The sequence below is a fragment of the Amblyraja radiata genome, chromosome 1, assembly GCF_010909765.2.
Source record: "Amblyraja radiata isolate CabotCenter1 chromosome 1, sAmbRad1.1.pri, whole genome shotgun sequence".
Taxonomy (NCBI): Eukaryota; Metazoa; Chordata; class Chondrichthyes; order Rajiformes; family Rajidae; genus Amblyraja; species Amblyraja radiata.
Window position 1 is genome coordinate 185,779,919 of NC_045956.1, and position 17,120 is coordinate 185,797,038.

The window sequence follows — 17,120 nt, forward strand, 5'->3', positions numbered from 1 at the left end:
TCTCTCCCCTGTTTTCCATTCTTCTCCCGATGTCAAAGACTCCGGCGGGCGATGGTAAGTCCCACGGCCGTTAAAGCCGCGCAGGGCGATGTCAGGCCCCGCTCCGGGTCGTTTTCAACCCCGCAATTCGGGCGGGAGAAGTTTCCGTTGCGGGAGCTCCGAAAAGCGGTCTCACACCAGGGACCCGCGAGCTCCCGATGTCACCGTCCACCGGGCCTGCGGCTGGAGCCTCCGAAGCTCCAGAGTCAGGTCGCAGCCACGCGCCACCACAACTCTCCACGCTACGAAGCCGGCCAGCTCCATGATGGTGAGTCCACAGGCTCCGCGACTGGAGCCCGCAGGTCGTTCCGGTCGGAGGCCGCTCTACGGTGCTAGGCCCCAACGACAATGGAGACCCGACAGGGGAAAGGTCGGGTACCCCGTACAGGGAAGAGATTTAAAAGTTTCCCCCACATCCCACATCCCACATATACACAGATAAAAACAATAAAAAACAACTACAAACTATACACTCAACGAGATTAAAAAAAAGACAGACGGCTGCAACGTCGGTTGTGCCGCCTGTCACTCTGTGTAAAGAATAAACCTTTCCACACAAATTCAGACAGAAGAAGGGTCCCGACCCCAAACATCACCTATCTAGCAATGTTACAAAATTTTGAGATTTTAAAAATCAAGTCTGTAATTTATCCCATCAGATAAAGCATAAAAATAAGTTTAATTTGACATCTAATTCACTTTCATATCTCAAGTATTTAAAAAGTTATGGCCATTTTCATACTCGGAAATGAGCATCTTGTTCCCTATTGATTTTCTATGGACATAACAAAAAAGTTGTGATCGTGAACAGTCAAAAGCCCATAACTTTCTTAAAAATTAAGAGAACTGAATGAAATTTTCAGTTATTATAGATTGAAGCATTCTGAAACAAATATAAAATAATCTTACTTGGATGACCTGAAATTAAAGCATATAATTAGTTAGTTACCTAATTGTAGCTAATTTCAGACTTCAATTACTAGATCTAAACATCTATCTATTTCTTAATAAATGATTAACATTTTTAAATAGCCTAAATGTCCAAATAATATTCACAAATAATTCACAATAAAACATGATTTTTAAATCTCATTTACATTAATTTATAGGCCAAATGGAAGGAATTCAGTGTTCAATTGCTGTAAATAAATGCCCATTTAAATCAGCTTTCCAGTGGGTCCCTGTGGAACGCGCTGGTTTAGAACGTTCACATTGCGGTAGATTTGTGCCTCAAATGCCCAGAAAAATACTGCGCGATATAATGGGCCCAAATTGAGCTACTCGCAATATTAAATTTTGTATAAAAGGATCTTTAGAAGCCCTTTTGAATGTAAAAATATACAGCATACCTTCTGCTATTTTCTTTATGAGACCCTGCGGTTGATGACGGTCGCGGGTTTAAAGATTGATTTTTAAACTACTATAACTATTATTCAAGGCCTTTAAACCTAATAATAGCTTTTGCGACGGGGTCTTCCAGCGATTTTTCGTTAATAATTAACTAGGCTGAACATTTTCGATTGGAACAGCTTAGAGAAAATCGCGTTTTAAACCCGCCCCCTCTAAACGGCGCCAAAATCGCGCACAGCCTCAGCAGCAGATCTTCAACGACGCTTCAGGTAGGCTTTGCAACATACCTAACCTATCCATGTTCAAGAGTGTTTTATTGTCATATGTCCAGAAATGGAACAATGACATTCTTATTTGCAGCAGCACAACAGAATATGTAAACATAGTACACTGTAAACTCCATAATAACTCTCTAACTCTCTAACTGTGGAATTTCATTTTTTCTATATATATACCTGACTGTTAGTATTGTTTATTATGGAGCTTATAACCTACCTGATCGTCACGGTGTCTCAGCACTTCAACTCCCCCTTCCATTCCCAATCTGACCTTTCTGTCCTGGGCCTCCTCCATTGTCAGAGTGAGGCCCGGCGCAAATTGGAGGAACAGCACCTCATATCTCACTTGGGTAGTTTACACCCCAGTGATATGAACATTGACTTCTCTAATTTTAGATAGCCCTTGCTTTCTCCTTCCTTCCCCTCCCCCTTCCCCTTCCCCTCCCCCTTCCTCTCCCCTTCCCCTCCCCTCCCCCTTCCCCTTCCCCTCCCCCTTCCTCTCCCCTTCCCCTCCCCTTCCCCTCCCCTTCCCCTCCCCCTTCCCAGCTCTCCCACAGTCCTACTGTCCCCTCCTACTTCCTTTCTTTTTCCCACCCCCCCCCCCCCCCCGCCGACATCAGTCTGAAGAAGGGCCTCGACCCAAAACGTCGCCTATTCCTTCTCTCCATAGATGCTGCCTCGCCCGCTGAGTATCTCTAACATTTTTGTCTACTTTAGAAGATATATACATAGACAGGTATTTGCATAAGAACAATTTAGAGAGATATTGGTCAAATGTTGGCAAGTGGGACTAGTGTAGATGGGGTATGTTGGTCAGTGTGGGAAAGTTGGGCTGTATGTTGGTTAGTATGGGCAAGTTGGGCTGAAGGGCCTGTTTCCATGCTGTGTATCTCTATGATTCTAACATAGAACAGCGCAGCACAAGAAGAGGTCATTCGGCCCGCAACATATGTGCCCCACATAATGCTAAGAGCACATCATCTTTTGAACTCCATTCCCGGCATATCCATGTGCCTATCCAAAAGTCTCTTAAATGCCACAGACGTATATGCCTCAACCCCCACCCCCGGCAGCGCGTTCCAGGCATTTGCAGCAGCTTTACAGGCCTGCGAACACAATGCACATAGATATTATATAAAATACCCCAAAAAATCAATAATTTAATAACGCCAGTACTCGTGGGAAAAAGCCTGAAGTCATTACAAGCAAAGACAGTCATTACAAGCATACAAGTCATTACAAGTCATTACAAGCATAGTTCATCGTTGAGGTTAGTGTTCCACAGCCTGATGGTTTATCGTGAGAATGGAGAATGTTTAAAGGAGATGTGGGAAGCAAGTTTATGTTTAACACACAGATGTGCCTGGAACTCCCTGCTGGAGGTGGTGGTAGAAGCAGGTAAGACAACAAGGTTTGAAGCATTTAGACAGGTACATGAACAGGTAGTGAATGGAGGGATACAGACCGTCATGGAGTTATACAGCATGGAAACAGGCCCTGCAGCCCAACTTGCCCACACAGGCCAACAATGTCCCATCTACACTAGTCCCACCTGCCTGCAGTTGTACAGGGCCCTAGTGAGACCACACCTGGAGTATTGTGTGCAGTTTTGGTCCCCTAATTTGAGGAAAGACATTCTTGCTATTGAGGGAGTGCAGCTTAGATTCACGAGGTTAATTCCTGGGATGGCGGGACTGTCATATGCTGAGAGTATGGAGCAGCTGGGCTTGTACACTCTGGAGTTTAGAAGGATGAGATGGGATCTTATTAAAACATATAAGGTTATTAAGGGATTGGACACACTAGAGGCAGGAACATGTTCCCAATGTTGGGGGGAGTCCAGAACCAGGGGCCACAGTTTAAGAATAAGGAGTAAGCCATTTAGAACGGAGATGAGGAAACACTTTTTCACACAGAGAGTTGTGGGTCTGTGGAATTCACTGCCTCAGAAGGCGGTAGAGGCAGGTTCTCTGGATACTTTCAAGAGAAAGCTGGATAGGGCATTGAATGGCGGTGCTAGCCCAAAGGGCCGAATGGCCTACTCCTGCACCTATTGTCTATTGTCTATTGTCTGTTGTCTATTTAGACTATATTCTATCTATGTCCCTGTCCAATTGTTTTATAAATGCTGTGTTGCGATGAGGGATGTGGGGGAAAAGGTTGGGATGGGTGGTGGTGAGGACCTCAACAAATAAATATCAGGCATTGAATTAGTCACAGTGTGGTCCTGGCCTCCCATTGACCTCATTGGAGCCCCGCAGGCCATCATCTTGCACTAAACATTATTTCCTTTATCCTGCATCTGTATACTTTGGACAGCTCGATTGTAATCACAGAGTCATAATCATAGAGACATCAAGTCATACAGTGTGGAAACAGGCCCCTCTGCCCAACTTGCCCATACTGACCAACATGTCCCACTGGTCCCACCGGCCCCTGCTTGGCCCATATCCCTCTGAACCAGTTGTTCTTAACCTTTTTTGGCACACGTATGCGCATACGCAAACAAAGTACTGTAAGTGGTATGTACCTTTGTTAGGTTCATAAAAAGTCAAAGTCAAAGTCACTTTTATTCGTCACATGCACCCAAAGGTGCAGTGAAATGAATTTGCCAGCAGCGATACACTCAAAAAGAACACACAATACACAATAAAATTTAACACAAACATCCAACACAGCATTCTTCACTGTGGTGGAAGGCAACAAGGTTCAGTCAGTCCTCCTCCTTTGTTCACCTGTGGTCGGGGCCATGAACCCTCCATAGTTGCCGCTATGGACGGGCCCTCTTGTCGGGATCAAAACTCCGACGTCGGGACGGTCGAACACACACCGCGGCTTGGAGGTCCCGAATCAGCCACTTTCCAACCGGAGACCGCGGCTTCAGGATGTTATTGGCTGCAGGCCGGCGGCCGGAGCTCTTCTGTGGTGATCCCCGGTGAGGGATCCCAGGCTCCGGATGGTAAGTCCACGCCACGCCCGCGGCCAGAAGCTCCCCAGGCCAAAATGGGCCCAACAAATGGATATTTTATTTATGACCCCTTCTTGACCCCCGGTAAAACCCCAAATGAGATCACGACCCCCAGGTTAAGAATCACTGCTCTAAACCTATCCAATCCATCATGTATAATCTTTCGGAGAGAAGGAATGGGTGACGTTTCGGGTCGGGACCCTTCTTTAGGAGAAGGATCTCGGCCCGAAACATCACCCATTCCTTCACTCCAGAGAGGCCGCCTGTCCCGCTGAGTTCCTCCACCATTTTGTGTCTATCTTCGTTGTAAACCGGCACCTGCAGTTCCTTCCCACACGTCTTGCCTTTCCGACGACTGGATAGCACGCAACAAAAAAGCTTTTCGCTGTACCTCTGAACACGTGGCATTAATAAACTAAACTTAAATGAACTAAACTAAATCAAGGTTGAAGCGCATGTGGAGGAGAAACCAGATTAAATAGATAAATTCTTGAGAAAACCAGCACGCCGGCAGTGGGACAAACGGCCTGTCTCACTGTAGTGAATTATTAATTTGTTAATATAAATTCATTTTACAAGGACGATTAAATGCTGGAGCTACATTTCTAGATACATGCTCTCAATATGTTGTGGAGATTGAGACACAGTGCGCTAAGAGGTTGTTGTTGACCAAAGGAATGAAGCAGTCTAGAGTTTAGATGTTAGAGATACAGCATGGGAAAAGTGTCCATTGGGGCAGATGGTAGATAAGGGCCGCTCTCCAGCTGGTGGTAGGATGCCAGATAACAGCTGGGAAGAAACTGCCCCTGAATCTGGAGGTGTGTGTTTTCACATTTCTGTAACATTTACCTGATGGGAGAGGGGAGAAGAGGGAGTGTCATGGGTGCGACTGGTCCTTGATGATGCTGCTGGCCTTGCCGAGGCAGTGTGAGGTGTAGATGGAGTCAGCTGAAGGGAGGTTGGTAGTTTGGAGCGATGTGGGCCAGGCACAGGCTAGTGGGACTAGCATCATTGGGCAACTTGGTCGGAGATAGAAACATAGAAACATAGAAAATAGGTGCAGGAGGAGGCCATTCGGCCCTTCGAGCCAGCACCGCCATTCATTGTGATCATGGCTGATCGTCCCCTATCAATAACCCGTGCCTGCCTTCTCCCCATATCCCTTGACTCCACTAGCCCCTAGAGCTCTATCTAACTCTCTCTTAAATCCATCCACTGACTTGGCCTCCACTGCCCTCTGTGGCAGGGAATTCCACAAATTCACAACTCTCTGCGTGAAAAAGTTTTTTCTCACCTCAGTCTTAAATGACCTCCCCTTTATTCTAAGACTGTGGACCTATTCTAAGAGATGGGCCGAAGGGCCTGTTTCTGTGCTATGCAGATTTTTAAAAAGTTTAGTTTAGTTTGGGCAAACAGCATTGAAACAGCCCACCGAATCCGAACTGACCAGCGATCCCCGGCACATTAACGCGAGACACACCAGGGACGATTTTCAATTTTAACAAGCGAATTAGCCTTCAAACCTGCACGTCTTTGGGAAGAACCTGGAGCTCCTAGAGAAAATCCACGCAGGTCACGGGGAGAACATACAAACACAGATAGCATGTGTACTCAAGATCGAACCCGGGTGTCTGGTGCTGTAAGGCAGCAACTCTACCGCTGCACCACCGTGCCGCACCCGAGTTCTGAGACTCCCTGACTTTGGATGGAAAGGCTCGATTGTAATCATGTATCGTCTTTCCGCTGACTGGTTAGCACGCAACGAAAGCTTTTCACTGTACCTCGGTACACGTGGCAATAAACGACGCTGAAGTAAACCATTCCCGGAATATTGTGTGCGGTTTTGGTCCCCTAATTTGAGGAAGGACATTCTTGCTATTGAGGGAGTGCAGCGTAGGTTTACAAGGTTAATTCCCGGGATGGCGGGACTGTCATATGCTGAGAGAATGGAGCGGCTGGGCTTGTGCACTCTGGAGTTTAGAAGGATGAGAGGATATCTCATTGAAACATATAAGATTGTTAAGGGCTTGGTCACACTAGAGGCAGGAAACATGTTCCCGATATTGGGGGAGTCCAGAACCAGGGGCCACAGTTTAAGAATAAGGAGTAAGCCATTTAGAACGGAGACGAGGAAACACTTTTTCTCACAGAGAGTGGTGAGTCTGTGGAATTCTCTGCCTCAGAGGGCGGTGGAGGCAGGTTCTCTGGATGCTTTAATAGCAGTCAGGGGAGAAGGCAGGAATGGGGTACTAATTGGGGATGATCAGCCATGATCACATTGACTCGAAGGGCCGAATGGCCTACTCCTGCACCTATTGTCTATTGTCTATTGTCCCGAACTCAGCGGTAGTGGCAGGAGCTGATCCGTACGTACCACATTCTGATGATAGAGCACCTCCAGGATGCTGCTGAGTAGCTCAACGCACGCCTCCTCCTCTTCACCTTTCTGAATCAGTTCCATCAAGGTGCTGGTCATCACTGATAGCAAAATGTCCCGGCATTCTGTGGAAGGGAACGACAAGCTCTGGGTCAAACTGGACATTTTACATTCCTTTTCAAAAAATACTGTCTTAAATGTCAGAATTCACAGAAGCCCTAGTCCCAATCACTCCCTCATCTCCCCTCTCCCACTGCAAGAAAATGCAGAGTTGTGGATGCAATAGACAATAGATGCAGGAGTAGGCCATTCGGCCCTTCGAGCCAGCACCGCCATTCAATGTGATCATGGCTGATCATCCCCAATCAGTACCCCGTTCCTGCCTTCTCCCCATATCCCCTGACTCCGCTATTTTTAAGAGCCCTATCTAGCTCTCTCTTGACAGCATCCAGACAACCTGCCTCCACTGCCCTCTGAAGCAGAGAATTCCACAGACTCACCACTCTCTGTGAGATGCAGCCCAGACCATCGCACACGTCACCTATTCCTTCTCTCCAGAGATGCTGCCTGTCCCGCTGAGTTACTCCAGCATTTTTGTCTATCTTCAGTCTAAACCAGCATCTGGAGTTCCTTCTCGCACACAAACCAACCTCCCTTCCATTGACTCCATCTACACCTCACGCTGCCTCGGCAAGGCCAGCAGCATCATCAAGGACCAGTCGCACCCCGGCCACTCCCCTCTTCTCCCCTCTCCCATCAGGCAAAAGGTACAGAAGTGTGAAAACGCACACCTCCAGATTCAGGGACAGTTTCTTCCCAGCTGTTATCAGGAAACTGAACCATCCTATCACCAACCAGAGAGCGGACCTGACCTCCCATCTACCTCACTGGAGACCCTCGGACAGTGTTTAATTGGACTTTATTGGACTTTATCTTGTACTAAAAGTTATTCCTTTGTCCTTGGACTCTTTGGACAGCCTGATTGTAATCGTACATAGTCTCTCTGCTAACCAAGGCGAAACTAAATCAAGGTTGGAGAGGTATACAAAATCATAAGAGGAATAGACCGGGTAGATGCACAGAATCTCTTGCCCAGAGTAGGTGAATCGAGGACCAGAGGACATAAGTTCAAGCTGAAGAGGAAAATATTTAATAGGAATCTGAGGGGTTACTATTTCACACAGAGGGTGGTGGGTGTATGGAACTAGCTGCCAGAGGAGGTAGTTGAGGCTGGGACTATCCCAACATTTAAGAAACAGTTAGACAGGTACATGGATAGGATGGGTTTGGAGGGATATGGACCAAACGCAGGCAGGTGGGACTAGTGTAGATGAAGCATTGTTGGCCGGTGTGGGCAAGATGGGCCAAAGGGCCTGTTTCCACACTGTATCACTCTATGACTCTAAGTGCACGGAGAAGGGAAACCAAATTAAATAGATATTTTACCGTAGTTTACACTACTTAATAATGATGGTTGGATGTGGATATGTGCCTCAGGATCATAGGCACAGGGGTTCGGAGAGCAGTTCAAGGAAGCTGGTGTAATAACGAGGTCTGGGCTACCATATACTTTTCCATGGAGATTGAAGTGGATTGTATAAAACTATGCAAGGTCATTGATGGAGGTAGCAGGAAAGGTCTACATTCCTTTGCAGAGATCTCTTTAATAAGAGGGTATTCTGGAGAAGGGGCAGAGAAGATTCACCGAGACATGACCTGGGTTGGAGTGTTTTAGCTGTGGGGAGAGAGACTGCATAGATAGACTTTAGAGATACAGTGTGGAAACAGGCCCCTCTGCCCATTGAGTCTATGCTGACCAATAAACACCCCGCTCACTAACACTATCCTACGCACACTAGGGACAATTTACAATTTACCAAAGCCAATTAGCCTCCAAACCCGCATGTCTTTTGGAATGTGGGAGGAAGCCAGAGCACCCGGAGAAAACCCACGCGGCCACAGGGAGAACATACAAACTCTGTGTAGACAGCACCCGTAGCCAGGACCGAACCCGGGTCTCTGGCGCTGAGAGGCAGCAACTCACTGTGCCTTGAGCTCTGGGCTACCATATCCTGAAGGGATATTGAAGTGGGTTGAATAAAAACTATGCAAGGCCCCAGAGTTAACAGGAAAGGTCTACCTTCCTTGGTGGGATGCAAGCAGAAGCCTCCACGTGGCTCATCCCGGGCAATGCTGACGACAGAAACAGTACCCCAGTGACTGACTGAAGTAGCCAATTCTGCAACCACCGACCTTCAACCGTCACTGACCGACTGGAAAGACGTGATATAGAAGGCCGGACACGAGGAAGGAACCTTCCTTGGCAAAGATCATCTTAACAAGAGGGGTTGCCCTGGAGAAGGGACAGAGGTGATTCATCAAGACATTGCCTGGGCTGGCGTTTCAGCAATGGACAGAGACACTGGATAGATGGGTGTGTCTTTCTTGGAAACTAAGAAGACTGAGGACTCCCAGACGGAGGTCTACAACATAGAAACATAGAAAATAGGTACAGGAGGAGGCCATTCGGACCTTCGAGCCAGCACCGTGCAAGAGCTGGCTGCTCTTGAAAAGGAGGCGCAGTCGTCTTTCTTACAGTTTGGCTTTCTTCCCAACCAATTGTTCAAGCGCTTTTGATTGCAACATGCGCCTTAATTTAGTTCAACAAAGAAACTGACAAGTTACTAAAGAACCATGCATTGTGATCATGGCTGATCATCCCCTATCAATAACCCGTGCCTGCCTTCTCCCCATATCCCCTGGCTCCACTAGCCCCTTGAGCTCTATCTAACTCTCTCTTAAATCCATCCAGTGACTTGGCCTCCACTGCCCTCTGTGGCAGGGCTTCCACAAATTCACAACTCTCTGGGTGAAAACGTTTTTTCTCACCTCAGTCTTAAATGGCCTCCCCTTCATTCTAAGACTGTGGCCCCTGGCTCTGGACTCGCCCCACATTGGGAACATTTTTCCCAATTTGATCTCTGCTACCATTGAACATCCACTCCCTGTATTATACTCATGTAGCACTGCAAGCACCAGGCAAGATGAATGCATAACAAGAATGAAACCGAAGTTAAATCAAGGAAGCAAATAAAAATGAAAGTACGATGGGGTTGGCGGGGTTAATTGAAGGGGTCGCTCCCCTTTATGTCTCTATATATCTCCCCTTTATTCTAAGACTGTGGCCCCTGGTTCTGGACTCGCCCAACATTGGGAACATTTTTCCTGCATCTAACTTGTCCAGTCCTTTTATAATCTTATATGTTTCTATAAGATTCCCCCTCATCCTTCTAAACTCCAGTGAATACAAGCCTAGTCTTTTCAATCTTTCCTCATATGACAGTCCCGCCATCCCAGGGATCAATCTCGTGAACCTACGCTGCACTGCCTCAATCACAAGGATGTCCTTCCTCAAATTAGGAGACCAAAACTGTACACAATGGGGGCAACATTATGAGGAATGTATGAATGCAGGAGGATGATGGATGATCTTATAGAGGTGTATAAGAGCATGAGGGGAATAGATTCACAGAGTCTTTCACCTAGAGTAGGGGACACAAGAGCCACAGGACATAGGTTTGAGGTGAGGTAAGAATGATTTAATTGGAACCTGAGGGGCAATTTTTTTTTTTACACACACTAAGGATGGTGGGTGTATGGAACGAGCTGCCGGAGGAGTTAGTTGAGGCAGGTACTATCACCATGTTTGGACAGGTAGATGGATAGGGCAGGTTTGGAGGGATATGGGCTAAACGCTTAGGGCTTTATTCTTTGGAGCGCAGAAGGTTAAGGGGGGACTTGATAGAGGTCTTTAAAATGATGAGAGGGATAGACGGAGTTGACGTGGATAAGCTTTTCCCACTGAGAGTAGGGAAGATTCAAACAAGGGGACATGACTTGAGAATTATTGGACAGAAGTTTAGGGGTAACATGAGGGGGAACTTCTTTACTCAGAGAGTGGTGGCTGTGTGGAATGAGTTTCTAGTGAAGGTGGTGGAGGCAGGTTTGTTTTTTTCATTTAAAAATAAATTGGATAGTTATGTGGACGGGAAAGGAATGGAGGGTTATGGTCTGAGCGCAGGTATATGGGACTAGGGGAGAATACGTGTTCGGCACGGACTAGAAGGGTCGAGATGGCCTGTTTCTGTGCTGTAATTGTTATATGGTTATATGGTTAACGCGTGCAGGTGGGGCTAGTGTAGATGGGGCATGTTGGTCAGTGTGGGAACGTTGGGCCAAATGGCCTGTTTCCACGCTGTATGACTCGATGGAACCACGACAAGGGGCAAACAGTGACAAAACTTTTTTTCCCACATTAGAAGAGTCCAGAGAGAGACAAAGAGGATTTGTTTTAGTTTTTAATGAATTTCATTACACCATTGAAACATCGCTTGATACAATCCAACACTACCTTGTAAAAGGATGTTAGATAAATATTTGTCAAGGGAAATAGATTGCAGAGCGATGGAAAAGCAGGAAGGGAATGAGACTAAATAAACAAATTGCTGGGAGAATTCAATGCATATCCCAGGTACCTTCCCCTGCATCTGCAGGAGTGGCTGTTTTGGTCCACTAATTTGAAGAAGGTCATTCTTGCTATTGAGGGAGTGCAGCGTAGTTTCACCAGGTTAATTCCCGGGATGGCGGGACTGACATATGTTGAGAGAATGGAGCGGCTGGGCTTGTACCCTCTGGAATTTAGAAGGATGAGAGGCTATCTTATTGAAACACATAAGATTATTAAGGATTTGGACACGCTAGAGGCAGGAAACATGTTCCCGATGTTGGGGGAGTCCAGAACCAGGGGCCACAGTTTAAGAATAAGGGGTAAGCCATTTAAAACGGAGATGAGGAAATAATTTTTCACACAGAGAGCGGTGAGTCTGTAGAATTCTCTGCCTCAGAGGGCGGTGGAGGCCGGTTCCCTGGATACTTTCAAGAGAGAGTTAGATAGAGCTCTTAAAGATAGCGGAGTCAGGGGATATGGAGAGAAACATAAACATAGAAAATAGGTGCAGGAGTAGGCCATTCGGCCCTTCGAGCCAGCACCGCCATTCAATGTGATCATGGCTGATCATCCCCAATCAGTACCCTGTTCCTGCCTTCTCCCCATATCCCGACTCCGCTATTTTTAAGAGCCCAATCTAGCTCTCTCTTGAAAGCATCCAGAGAACCTGCCTCCACCGCCCTCTGAGGCAGAGAATTCCACAGACTCACCACTCTCTGTGAGAAAAAGTGTTTCCTCGTCTCCGTCCTCAGCGGGACAGGCGGCCTCTCTGGAGTGAAGGAATGGGTGATGTTTTGGGCTGAGATCCTTCTTCTGAAGAAGGGTCTCGACCCGAAACGTCACCCATTCCTCCTCTCCGAAAGATTATACATGATGGATTGGATAGGTTGGGGATGATCAACCATGATCACATTAAGTGGCAGTGCTGGCTCGAAGGGCCGAATGGCCTACTCCTGCACCTATTGTCTAATAATACCTGTTCCTCTACCTCCTCCCTTGACTCCGTCCACAGACCCCGACAGTCCTTCCAGGTGAGACAGTGGTTCACACGCCCCTCCTTTAACTTCACGAGTGGGAGAGTCTAGGACCACAGGCCACAGCTTCAGAATAAAAGGCCGTACCATTAGAAAGGGGATGAGGATGAATTTCTTTAGTCTGAGGGTGGTGAATCTGTGGAATTCATTGCCACAGATGGCTGTGGAGGCCAAGTCAATGGATATATTTAAGGTGGAGATTGACGGATTCTTGGTTAGTACGGGTGTAGGGGATTATGGGGAGTAGGCAGGAGAATGGGGTTAAGAGGGAGAGATAGATCAGCCTCGATTGAACGGGTCAAATGGCCTAAACATGAATATTATAAAAATGTCATAATGATAAAAATGACAAAAGCTGCCTCATGGGGGCAGCACGGTGGCACAGCGGTAGTGTTGCTGCCTTACAGCACAAGAGACTACGGGTGCTGTCTATGTGGAGTTTATACGTTCTACCTGTGACCGCGTTGGTTTTCTCCGGGTGCTCCAGTTTCCTCCCACGCTACAAAGACGTGTAGGTTTGTAGGCTAATTGACCTCTGTAAATTGTCCACAGTGCGTAGGATAGAACCAGTGTACCAGGGATCGCTAGTCAGCATGCACTCAGTGGGCCGAAGGGACTATTTCCTCACTGTATCTCTAAAGTGTGAAGTAAAACACTTTGAAAACAATTCAATGAGACGTTTGATCAAAGTATTTTGTGGATGTATTGATGTGCTACTGTTCTGCTGATGGCATGTTTGAGCAGAGACACAGCTTTGATCCTCTTCACATGTCGAAGATTACCGACAAGTCATCCCCTTCCATGTAGAGTGCAGAGGGTGTGGCAACAAAAAGCACTGGCTTGTACTCACCCTGCAGGTTGGATCATTACAGGGAAACAGGGGATGGAGGGGCCATAGAGTCACAGAGTCACAGAGTCACAGAGACACAGGGACACAGAGTCACAGAGACACAGAGACACAGAGACACAGAGACACAGAGACACAGAGACACAGAGACACAGAGTCACAGAGACACAGAGACACAGAGACACAGAGACACAGAGACACACGGACACAGACACAGAGTCACAGAGTCACAGAGTCACAGAGACACAGAGACACAGAGACACACGGACACAGACACAGAGTCACAGAGACACAGAGACACAGAGACACAGAGACACGGACACACAGAGACACAGAGACACAGAGACACAGAGACACAGAGACACAGAGTCACAGAGACACAGAGTCACAGAGACACAGAGACACAGAGACACAGAGACACGGACACACAGAGACACAGAGACACAGAGACACAGAGACACAGAGACACAGAGACACAGAGACACAGAGACACAGGGACACAGGGACACAGTCACAGAGACACAGGGACACAGAGACACAGAGACACCGAGACACAGAGACACAGAGACACAGAGACACAGAGACACAGATACACAGGGACACAGGGACACAGGGACACAGTCACAGAGACACAGGGACACAGAGACACAGGGACACAGGGACACAGTCACAGAGACACAGAGACACAGGGACACAGGGACACAGTCACAGAGACACAGGGACACAGTCACAGAGACACAGAGACACAGAGACACAGAGACACAGATACACAGAGACACAGAGTCACAGAGTCACAGAGTCACAGAGACACAGAGACACAGAGACACGGAGACACGGAGACACAGAGACACAGAGACACAGAGACACAGAGACACAGAGTCACAGAGACACAGAGACACAGAGACACAGAGTCACAGAGTCACAGAGACACGGAGACACAGAGACACAGAGACACAGAGACACAGAGACACAGAGACACAGAGTCACAGAGTCACAGAGTCACAGAGACACGGAGACACGGAGACACAGAGACACAGAGACACAGAGACACAGAGACACAGAGACACAGACACAGACACACAGAGACACAGACACACAGAGACACAGAGACACAGGGACACAGAGACACAGAGACACAGAGACACACAGAGACACAGAGACATAGAGACACAGAGACACAGAGACACAGACACACAGAGACACACAGAGACACAGAGACATAGAGACACAGAGACACAGAGACACAGACACACAGAGACACAGAGACACAGACACAGACACACAGAGACACAGAGACACAGAGACACAGAGACACAGAGACACAGAGACATGGAACACAGAGACACAGAGACACAGAGACACAGAGACACAGAGACACAGAGACACGAGACACAGAGACACGGAGACACGGAGACACGGAGACACGGAGACACGGAGACACAGAGACACAGAGACACAGAGACACAGAGACACAGAGACACAGAGACACAGAGACACAGGGACACAGGGACACGGAGACACGGAGACACGGAGACACGGAGACACGGAGACACGGAGACACGGAGACAGAGACACAGAGACACGGAGACACAGACACACGGAGACACGGAGACACGGAGACACGGAGACACGGAGACACGGAGACACGGAGACACGGAGACACGGAGACAGAGACACGGAGACACGGAGACACGGACACACGGAGACACGGAGACACGGAGACACGGAGACACGGAGACACGGAGACACGGAGACACGGAGACACGGAGACACGGAGACAGAGACAGAGACACAGGGACACAGACACACAGAGACACGGAGACACGGAGACACGGAGACACGGAGACACGGAGACACGGAGACACAGGGACACAGGGACACAGAGACACACAGACACGGAGACACAGAGACACGGAGACACGGAGACACGGAGACACGGAGACACAGGGACACAGAGACACACAGACACAGAGACACGGAGACACGGAGACACGGAGACACAGAGACACAGGGACACAGAGACACACAGACACAGAGACACAGACACAGAGACACAGAGACACACAGACACAGAGACACAGAGACACAGAGACACAGAGACACAGAGACACAGAGACACACAGACACAGAGACACAGAGACACGGAGACACAGAGACACAGAGACACAGAGACACAGAGACACACAGGCACACAGGCACACAGAGACACAGAGACACAGAGACACACAGACACACAGACACACAGACACACAGGCACACAGAGCTATAGAGTCGGGTTCCAAAAATGAAATCTCTTTTGGAGAATTTGCAGAGAAACACGCTGCAGATTGAAGCAGGGATTTAGTTTAGGTTTGTTTGGTTTATTGTCACGTGTACCGAGGTACAGTGAAAAGCTTTTGTTGTGTGCTAAAGACAACACATGATTACAATCGGGTCTGGGTGGCATTTACAGTGCATAGATGATACATGATAACGGAATATCATTTAGTGCAAGGTAAAGCCAGTAAAGTTCCATCAAAGATCACATTGAGATCATCTGAAAGATATCTCATTGAAACATATAAGATTGTTAAGGGCTTGGACACGCTAGAGGCAGGAAACATGTTCCCAATGTTGGGGGAGTCCAGAACCAGGGACCACAGTTTAAGAATAAGGGGTCGGCCATATAGAACATAGAAACATAGAAAATAGGTGCAGGAGGAGGCCATTCGGAGACAAGGAAACACTTTTTCTCACAGAGAGTGGTGAGTCTGTGGAAATCTCTGCCTCAAAGGGCGGTGGAGGCAGGTTCTCTGGATGCTTTCAAGAGAGAGCTAGATAGGGCTGTTAAAAATTGAGGGGTCAGGGGATATGGGGAGAAGGCAGGAACGGGGTACTGATTGGGGATGATCAGCCATGATCACATTGAATGGCGGTGCTGGCTCGAAGGGCCAAATGGCCTACTCCTGCACCTATTGTCTATTGTCTATTGTTTACGATAGTCTGAGTATCACCAAAGAGGTAGATAGTAGTTCAGGACTGCTCTCTGGTTGCTGATTCAGTTGCCTGATAACAGCTGGGAGGAAACTCCCCCTGAATCTGGAGGTGTGTGTTTTCACACTTCTGTACCTTTTGGCTGATGGGAGAGGGGAGAAGAGGGAGTGGGAGACGATTTGGAGAGAAACAGGGACTGTTAAGAGTGATATTGCACCTTCAGAATATCACCAGGAATAGGAAGAGAGTACACACAGGCGACAAAGAAAGGTATTTGGCAGACTGTTGACAGTCCTGTGCACAAACTCTTATCGGCAACAAAACATCTTATCTCTCCCCTTTCACCAAGTTTGCATTATTGACTCCATCCTGGGAAAATGAAGCTGGCTCTGAAAATCCATCCAGTTCTTTAGTCTGTGAGATTGCACTTTATCTCTGAGTGATTCCCTCTTGGCGCCTCTAGTTTGCCAACCAATTGTTGGAGCAATGTTGCCTTCTGCTGAGAATTTACCTCAACTGAACCTGTTTGAGACTTCTAATTTCAATTTCCCAAATATCCTCAACTATCATTCATTTTCACTTGATTAGGTCATCGTTCCTTCCTCCCTTTTAGTTCAGAGATACTGCGCTGAAACAGGCCCTTCGGCCCACCGAGTCCGCGCCGACCAGCAATCCCCACACATTAACACTATCCGACACACACTGGGGACAATTTACATTTATACCAAAGCCAATTTACCTACAAAC

General features: G+C 47.7%; 1 protein-coding gene across 1 annotated transcript in view; it reads right to left on the reverse strand.

The window, feature by feature from the left end:
* Positions 1-17,120, reverse strand: part of LOC116987847 (dedicator of cytokinesis protein 2-like) — a 1,012,655-nt gene that overhangs the window by 641,989 nt on the left and 353,546 nt on the right. The window contains exon 26 of the mRNA XM_033044139.1: positions 7,010-7,137. Coding sequence (XP_032900030.1) covers positions 7,010-7,137 — 128 coding nt within the window. The remainder of the gene's footprint in view (positions 1-7,009; positions 7,138-17,120) is intronic.